At 48.1% G+C, this 8,887-nt stretch overlaps 1 protein-coding gene across 1 annotated transcript in view; it reads right to left on the minus strand.

Moving 5' to 3' along the window:
• LOC102033869 (keratin, type II cytoskeletal 8) overlaps window positions 1-6,329 on the minus strand; it is a 7,113-nt gene extending 784 nt beyond the window's left edge. The window contains exons 1-8 of the mRNA XM_005430250.2: window positions 5,766-6,329; window positions 4,285-4,502; window positions 3,521-3,581; window positions 2,821-2,916; window positions 2,343-2,507; window positions 2,134-2,259; window positions 1,492-1,734; window positions 59-562 (exon numbers count right to left, since the gene is read on the minus strand). Of these exons, the coding sequence (XP_005430307.2) occupies window positions 59-562; window positions 1,492-1,734; window positions 2,134-2,259; window positions 2,343-2,507; window positions 2,821-2,916; window positions 3,521-3,581; window positions 4,285-4,502; window positions 5,766-6,299 (1,947 nt within the window). The 5' untranslated portion in view covers window positions 6,300-6,329. The remainder of the gene's footprint in view (window positions 1-58; window positions 563-1,491; window positions 1,735-2,133; window positions 2,260-2,342; window positions 2,508-2,820; window positions 2,917-3,520; window positions 3,582-4,284; window positions 4,503-5,765) is intronic.
• Between the last annotated feature and the right edge of the window lie 2,558 nt (window positions 6,330-8,887).

Consider the following 8,887-nt stretch of genomic DNA (forward strand, 5'->3'; position numbering starts at 1 on the left):
GAGCTGGACCCCCACCCTCCAGAACTGCTGCCACCCTTGGACATGGAGCCTCCACCACCTGAACTTCCTCCTCCAGATCCTGAGCCTTTTCCTCCTCCAGACATGGAACCACCACCACCGGAGCTGGACCCCCATCCTCCAGAGCTGCTGCCACCCTTGGACATGGAGCCTCCACCACCTGAACTTCCTCCTCCAGATCCTGAGCCTTTTCCTCCTCCGGACATGGAACCACCACCACCAGAGCAGGACCCCCACCCTCCAGAGCTGCTGCCACCTTTGGACATGGAACTTCCACTGCCAGAGCTTCCTCCTCCTCCACAGATGGAGCCTCCACTGCCAGAGCTTCCTCCTCCTCCTGATCCTGAGCCTTTTCCTCCTCCGGACATGGAACCACCACCACCAGAGCTGGACCCCCACCCTCCAGAGCTGCTGCCACCCTTGGACATGGAGCCTCCACTGCCAGAGCTTCTTCCTCCTCCACAGATGGAGCCTCCACTGCCAGAGCTTCTTCCTCCTCCATATCCTGAGCATTTTCCGCCTCCAGAGATGGAACCACCCCCACCTAAGCTGGATCCACCCCCTCCAGAGCTTCCACCTTTTCCCCCTCCAGTGACTGGCCCTGTCATTCTGCTCCCACTGCTACCACCAGAACTCATTATCCCCTTCCCACTTTTTATGCCTCCAAAGACTCCAGAAGCTCTGGCATTGTGGTCAATGACACCTGCAAGAAATGGAAATTACATTCAATTTATTCTTTTTACCCAAAAAAATTCTGAGCGGGGCTGATTTAAGCATTATCCTTCCTACCCTGGTGGCCATGGACTTATCTTTGAAGGGGCCAACAAGAATCTCCCTTAGTAGACATCAACCTATGGAATATTTTGTCATTTTTCTGTGATTTTTAGCTTTTTTTAAAACATCATTTATGTCTTATTTCATCCATGAACACTCAGTGCAGCCTATTCTTTACAAAGGCCAAGACTGCGTTTCTCTGTCCTTCAGCTTCCTCAGTTTTTCCACAAATTTTAGGACTAGTTTTTATTTCCTTCCCTTCTGCCCTGCCTCAAACAGACCTATGGGTTAAATGCGGTGTTTCCCATTTCCTCCAAATTTATTAGGAATTAGCCAATAATTCTAAAGCCACTTGTTACATTAATGTGTGTTCACCAACTCCCCTTTGCATCCTTTCCTGAATTAAGATGGGAACTGGGGTAGTTTGTTCCAATGGTGTCAAGACCACAAAGTAGGAACAGTTTCCTGTGAAAAACCCTGAGAAAATCCTTAAGATACTCACAGATTGTGGCTGGTGATCCTTCCTGGATCCTGTGGAGGAAAAGTGACATTGAGGTAAGGCAGCCAATAAAATCAGAATTAAAATTCAGGTTAGGCTTTATCAGTGATCTGCAGAAAGGCAACTCCTCCCAGGCCCAGTGCATCCCAGAGATCCCAGTGACAGATCCATGGACATGCTGCTTTGTCTGGATGTTTCACCCAGGGTGGATTTTGCCCCCACCTGTTCTCCTCCTCCTCGAGGAGTGAGCGATACATGGCAATCTCAATGTCCAGGCCCAGCTTCACATTCAGGAGCTCCTGGTAATCACAGACAAGCTGAGAAAGGTCATCCTTGGCCTGTTGGAGGGCATTTTCCAGCTCCTCTAGCTTTTCCTGGCCATCCCTGATGGCCGAGCTCCCACGGTGCTCAGCATCTTTAATGGAGTCCTGGAGGCTGGAATTCTGCAGAAGGAACAAAGGGAACGTGACCATGTTCCATCTGTGGGGAGGATTTTATAATAGAATCATGGAATATCCATTGTCAGGAGGGAAACACAAGAATCATCAAGTCCAACTCCTATCCCAGCACAGGAAAACCCCCAAATCCCATAATTTTCACACGCTCCGGCCATTCCTTGGAAATCAAAAGGCTTTTCTCAGTGACAGAACAGCAAAAATACATTGGACTGGGTAAATAAACACAATTAAACCCCAATATAGGTCCCAACAATCTAAATCTGCTTCAGTTGGAAGAGAAAACTCTAAGTTTGCCTCCAAACAACTGGCTGCTATATACTGCACTGAGATCCCATGGAAAAGGGGTTCAAGCCATTTAGCCCTGCTGGAAAGTATCAGCTTTACCCTTTTCCTTGCGATTTCAATTTCTGGTTGGAGTCTTTGGATGTGCCTGGCAAGTTCCTGGATTTCCTGGTGACTGTTCCTCAGCTGCTCTTGTTGACTCACCCACATGTTCTGCAGGTCCTGGTACTGATGGGAAGAGGACACAACACATTTTTGGCTTCTTTTCCAATGAAGAGATTTGTGTTCCTGTTTCCTTGGTGTGCACTCACCCTGCCCCGGTACATGGCATCCACTTCAGCCGTGCTCCTGTGGGCTATCCCCTCGTATTCCCGCCTGACCTCCTCGATGATCCCATCCATGTTCAAGTCCCTGTGGTTGTCCATGGACAGAACAACATCAACGTTCCCAACAACCGTTTGCAGCTGGGACAGCTCCTGCAGGGAAAACCAGATTAGGGATTTTAACAGTCCTTGTGGTCAGTCCAGGACTTTATGAGGAAAAAATGTGACCTTGTGGCCAATTTCCCACTGGAATTTCTGCACCTGCAGCCCCCAGGTACCACTGTACCCCCACTACTTGTAATTTGCAAGGTCTTCTTGCCTTTGGGACACACCAGACCCCTTTTCACTCACAAAAGTCTAAGGATAATTAATTCTCCAAGCCAAAAAATCCCATCCAAGCAAAATTTCTGGGAATCTCCAGAAGGTGAGTCCTTCAAGACCTGAGGGTAAAATTTGAATCACTCACAGCTTCATATAAACACCGGAGGAACTCCAGCTCCTGCCTCAGGATATCCACTCGGACATCAAATTCCATTTTTCCCATGTAGGCACTATCCAGTTCCTGTAAAAAAACCCAAAAAATATTGTAATATTTGCATGTTGTTGACCCAAATGCTCCACTGAAGGGCAATTCTTGGGATATTTCCATAAAGCCTTCATTCCTGGGATCAAATAGTGGCCTAGAGATCTCAGATTTCATTTGAAAAGCAAGGGGAACAAAGGGAAAGCATTTAAGATTAAAAAAATTGCTGGGAAATGAGTACCACAGCTGCAGCAATAAATCCATTCCTGGGGAACATGAGAAATGGGAAAATACAATTTTTATTCATACTTCTAGTAAAAAGCTGCCTAAATTTTCTCTTCACAGATAGTTTTATTTTTCTAAGCCATCTACAGATATTATTTAACTTAACATCAATATTCCACCTGGATTGGGATTGAGTGAATAGGGAAAAAACAGCACTTTTTAGATATTTGTCCTACGAAGGACCGATTCATTCTCTAGAGGAAATAATCCATCCTCAGTCTTGTTCTGGTTTTCATTTACTTTGGTTAAAATTAGACAAAGCTCAGCAAAAGCTTCAGCTTTTGAGAACCTTGGCAACCACCCAGATATGCTTTTATTTCCAAGGCTTTGATTTGCTCAGTATCTCAGGTTAATTCACCTTTTTAAGCTCCACAAACTCCTCCTCCTTGGATGTGCGTTTGTTGATCTCATCCTCGAATCTGGGGGACAGAAGGCAGTAGATTATTATCTATTATCTATCTATTATCTATTATTAATTAATCTATTTAATTAATCTCTCCATTACCTTTAATTATTGATATTAATTGTTAAGTCAGGTGGACCAGTAAACAACAGAATCAGCCAAAGACTGAATGTGTTGAGTTTTCATTTTACTTTAATTGCAATTTCTGGCAAGTGCCAGAAATTTTCTCCTCTGCAAAAAGAGGCACTAAAACCGCCCAAAAAATGGGGTCAATACAGATCACTTCTGAATTTAGTAATTCGGAACTAAACTTTCCATTTTTCAGAGCTGTGGGTGGACATAAGTTATCTAAGCCAGAAAATGTGACAACTCTTCCCAACTTGACTCTAAGCTCAGCTCTGTCCCTTCCCACCAGGGCCCCGCGAGTGGAATCTTGGGTCACTCACTGCTAGGGGGGAGAAAGAAAAGGAAGAGTCTGGGAAGGAAAAAGGATGGGAGAGATCATCACAAACTTTAGTTTTCCTCTCATTTTTGGGAGTTCAACCCTTACCAAACTCTTCCAGCATCAAAGTCAAGCCCCATAGTGCACCTGAAGCAGAGCAGGGCTAAGAAACTCCAAACTCCTGCAGATGCAAAGCTGATCTTTGCCACCCAAGGGCACAATGAGCATCACCTAGGAAAATCCTAGCACCTGTTTTCCCAGATTTGTGACTATTCACCTGTTTTTATAATCCTCAACAAGCTGGAGCATGTTGTAGGCCTCAGGATCCAGCTGCTCCTTCTGGCTCTGGAGCGTCTCGAGCTGCCGCTGCAGGTTGGTGATGTAGGCCTGGAAGAAGCTGTTGATGTTCCTGCTCTCCTCAGGGCCAGAGCTTTGCTGCTGCAGAAGTTCCCACTTGGCCAAGAGTGCCTGATTCTGCCGCTCCAGACATTGAACCTGGAAGGTGAAGCAGATCCAGAGGGGCTGCATGTCTCCAGTGGGCATCTCTGCCATGGAGCCAGGCTGGGAGAGCTGGGGGTGCTCACCTGGAGAGGAGAAGGGAAAGGAGACTTTGGAGCCCCTTCCAGGGCCTCAAGGGGCTCCAGGAGAGCTGCAGAGGGACTGGGAACAAGGCCTGGAGTACAAGAACAAGGGCGAATGGCTTCCCACTGCCAGAGGGCAGGGTTAGGTGGGATATTGGGAAGAAATTCTTCCGTGTGAGGGTGGTGAGGCCCTGGAATGGATTTCCCAGAGGATGCTCCATTCCTGGAAGTATCCAAGGCCAGGTTGGATGGGGCATGGAGCAGAGTGGTCTAGTAGAATGTGTTCCTGCCCATGGCAGAACTGGATGAGCTTTAAGGTCCCTCTCAACCCAAATCACTCCACGATTTCTATAATATTGACCAGGTGATAACCTGGACACCCAAAAGTTTAGGAGGGGAAGAAGAGTCACAGACATGCTAATTTTTCAGGACTATGGAATCTTAAACCTCCTCAGTGTAACCAACACCTCCTGTCCAGTGAAATAGGAAACCCTGAAGTCCCCACATGTAAAAGAGAGAAGAAGAGACAGAGACACCTCCCAGATACCAGCGGGATGGAAGAGCTTTTGTGGCTGGTTTGAGTAGATGCAGAAGAGAAGACAAAACTGGAGAGATGGAAAGTAATGAAAAAGCTGAAGATGGACCACCTAGTAGAGGGCAGGGCTTCCAAACCAAGAAGTGATTTGTTTAATAATTCAGAGAAATTTAATTCACTTGCAATTTCTGGTAAGTATAAACCCCTGCAAGAAAGGCACTAAAACAGCCTGTTCTTGCAAGGCTTGGCTTTGCTTGAGAAAAAAAATACTAACTCATCAAGATGTCCAAGTCCCTCACCCATTTTATCTGCTGGCATCAACAACCGCCAGGCACCAGAATATAGGAATATATATTCCCAGAAACCCCTTTCCTTAAAAGAGGAGTGAGTCTATGTGCCGGTGACATCTCGGCAGTTTACTGTCCTGCCAAAAAGACAACTCCGAGATCTTTACCCCAAGGTAAAAAGTGATTCACAGAGCAGCGTTTACAGGGACCCATTGTGAGCTCCACAGCAGCCTGTGGGAATTCAGCCAGTGCTGGGATGTTGGAGGGAGAAGATGGAACATGAAGGTGGCCCCATGACTCACTCCTTCCTTACACCTCCCCCTTTCCAGATAACAGCACAGAGACCAGGACTCACCTTCTCGATGAATGATGCAAATTTGTTGTTGAGAGCTTTGATCTGCTCCCTCTCATCCGAGCGCACTCGCTGGAACTCGGGGTCCACCTGGAGCCGTATTGGCCTCAGCAGGTTGGTGTCCACATGGACCTCCTCAATGCCTCGGAGAACTCCAGCCTGTCCCAGTCCCTGCCCAGCCCCTTGTACCCCTACTCCAAGGCCTCCTCCGAGTACCTCCCTGCCTGAACCTCCTCTATAGGTGCCACCAAGCCCTGTTCTACCACTTTGAAAACCTCCCACGAAATATCCTCTTCCGCCAAAGCCCCTCTCAGGTCTCCAGCCACCAAAGCCAAGGCATCTCCCATATCTTACTCCTTCTCCTCCGTAGCCTCCACCAGTATAGACATTCCTAAACCCTCCAAGGTTGTGGAGGCTCCTGCTGCCATACCCATGCCCAAACCCTCCGAATCTCCCATCTCCACCACCCAAGGTCCCGCAGTGAGCAGAAGAAGAACTGAAACTCCCATCCCCATATCCGGAGAAATATCGTCTCATGGCAGCACTTCCAGGTGGGAGAGCTGATGTAGAAGGTGGTAAAACAGGAGGAGAAATGAGAATGAAGGATCCTCAGCTACTCCAGAGGAGTATGGAAGTTCTCCTTTATACGTTCTGGAGGAGCTCATCTCCATTCCGTAGTAATTAGCAGGTCTCTAATGTTGTTATTGGGTTTGGTTCATCAGGCAGCAATTAATGGCTGCCCAGAGAGGTCAGATAAACACCAACACCAGTGGGGCAGTTGTGAAATTCCCCAAATCCTGCCTGACTCATGAGCTTTGCTGACAGATGTCCTTATCTCATTAACCTCCATCCGTAATTACAGTTACCCCTGCTCATCCCCACAGCTCATTCCCTCCCATATTTCCCCACCTCTTTTGGTATTTCAAGGGGCACAAGACCTTGATGGTCCTTGGACGTGTCTGACCCTTCACTGCATCACCAGGAGCACCTGCTGCACCATTTGTTTCCCATTCCTGTTCTTCTCTCTTTCTCAGAATATCCCAGGAGCAACTTTTGTTTCTCACAGGGAGGATCCATCCCTCTCCCCATCTCTGTGCCAGACTCCACCTTTCCAGCATTCAGTGGCTATGGACATATGGAAAAGCACTTGGGAGCCAAACCCCACTGCTGGCAGCACCACTTGGAGGCTCCAGCCTGGGTTAATTTCTTGAAAAGTCACCAAGATGTGGTTCCTCCAAAACCACCTCTGAAACCACATCCCCATGGGAAGAACCTCCCCTCTGACCCTTACATGACTTTAGGAGGAGCTGGACTTCACCTGGCAGGTTTCTCTTCCTCCCAAAGGAGCTGGATGAAACCAGGCTGAGAATCCACTACACATAGAGGTTCTGTGGTCAGGGCTGTGCAATCCTGGCTCCATTTGGAAAGTGCCTCATAAACTCCCTAAATTAGGGGGTTGTAGCTGGAGGTTATTAAAACAGCTGCAATATCTCAAGGTGGACAAGACTTTGGATGCTCAGAGACTTTTCTCACCTGGAAACACAGTGTTTTCCAGGAAAACAGCTGAGAAATCCACTTTTCCCTACCAAAACCCCCTACCTCACCTTACACCAGGAAAAGCCAAACCAGTATCTCAGATCTTCCTTCTGTGCTAACTTTGTAATTAAATTTTACTCATTATCAACATTTCCTGAAGAAATTCAACCACATTTCCAGCTGATTTTCCCCCTTTTTATAAACCTGTATAAAAATCTGACTTGGATTGAGAATTCTATCTCCTGCAGGAATTAATTATGATGAACATTAAAAAATGGTGCAATTACCAGTATTTTAAAAGCAGGGGAGAGAGGAGGGAATTTGTGAAGGAGACTGGAAAGGTTGGAGCCAGGTGGGGTCTGACTCTTCTCCCAGGTTTTGAGTGAGAATGAGAGGAAATGGCCTCAAATGGTGCCAGGTTTAAGTTGGAAATTGGGGGAAATTCCTTCCTGGAAAAAGTTGTCCAGCCCCAGCACAGCTACCCAGGACAGGGGTGGAGTCCTCATCCCTGGAAGTGTCCAAGAAATGTGCGGATGTGGCACCTGGGGACACAGTCCGTGGTGGCCTTGGCAGTGCCAAGGAAATCATTGGACCTGATGACCCCAACCTAAATGATTCTGTGATTCAGAAGGGCTGGTGCTGGCCCCAGTGTGATTCCCCTCTCCACCCCTCCTCTTCCCACTTTGCAAGTGCCTCATTCCAGAGCTGCACTGGGCAACACTCCAGGTAATCCCCATGGATCATGGAAGGAAGTGTTGTGACCCCAGAGAGTGGAACACCTGTGAGAGGCTGCCCATCCCAAAATCCTGCCCTGTGCAGCAGCTGAAGTGAACCAGATGTGAATTCTGAGCTTTCTGTAGCAGCTGGAGCCCAGAGCCCAAGCAAAGAGAGCAGCCATCCCACCCCACGTGCCGTAAACCAGAGTGTGGGCAGCTGTTGTGATCACAGCTGACACCAGATCAGCCTTGGCAGCACATCCCAACCACACCTGGACCTGTCAAGCTGGCTCCAGAAACAGGGATGCATCCCAAGAGATGTCCACGCATCCTGTGGATGAAAGGGGAGTTTCCTGTCATTCCCTCCTCTTTCTGACACAGCTGGGACAGAAGGATCACAGGTTCATCCATCATCCTTCCCAGGGAGATGGATTTTCATCGGACCAGGGTGTTACAACCACAAGGTCAACCTGGTTCTTTGTCTTGGGATTTTAAGGATAAGTTTAAATTGCATCCCAAAACTTGATCCATTGAAATTGCCTGCCTGGGCACCTTGTGCAGCTGTTGGAGCAGGGACTGAGGGTGTTGTCCTGCCCATCCAAGGCAGTACCTGGGTGTCATGGGTTTACAGGAAGCAAGTTTTCTGGGAATGGAGTGGCCAGAGGCCAATAGGTGTTCAGATTTTAAATTGACACCAGGCTTGGCCACTGAGGGTGGATGCGCCTCTGAGAACACAGGGGTTAGAAGCAGAGCACTCCCTTGGGCTCCCTCTTTGATTTCCGGCCAGCAAAGAGGCAAGGCCTCCCCTGCCCGGCTTCGAGCTGGGCGGGGGAGAGAAAAGCCTGCAGCCCGGGAGGTAGGCCTGACCCCTCA

This window comes from Geospiza fortis, unplaced genomic scaffold (assembly GCF_000277835.1).
Source record: "Geospiza fortis unplaced genomic scaffold, GeoFor_1.0 scaffold635, whole genome shotgun sequence".
Classification (NCBI taxonomy): Eukaryota; Metazoa; Chordata; class Aves; order Passeriformes; family Thraupidae; genus Geospiza; species Geospiza fortis.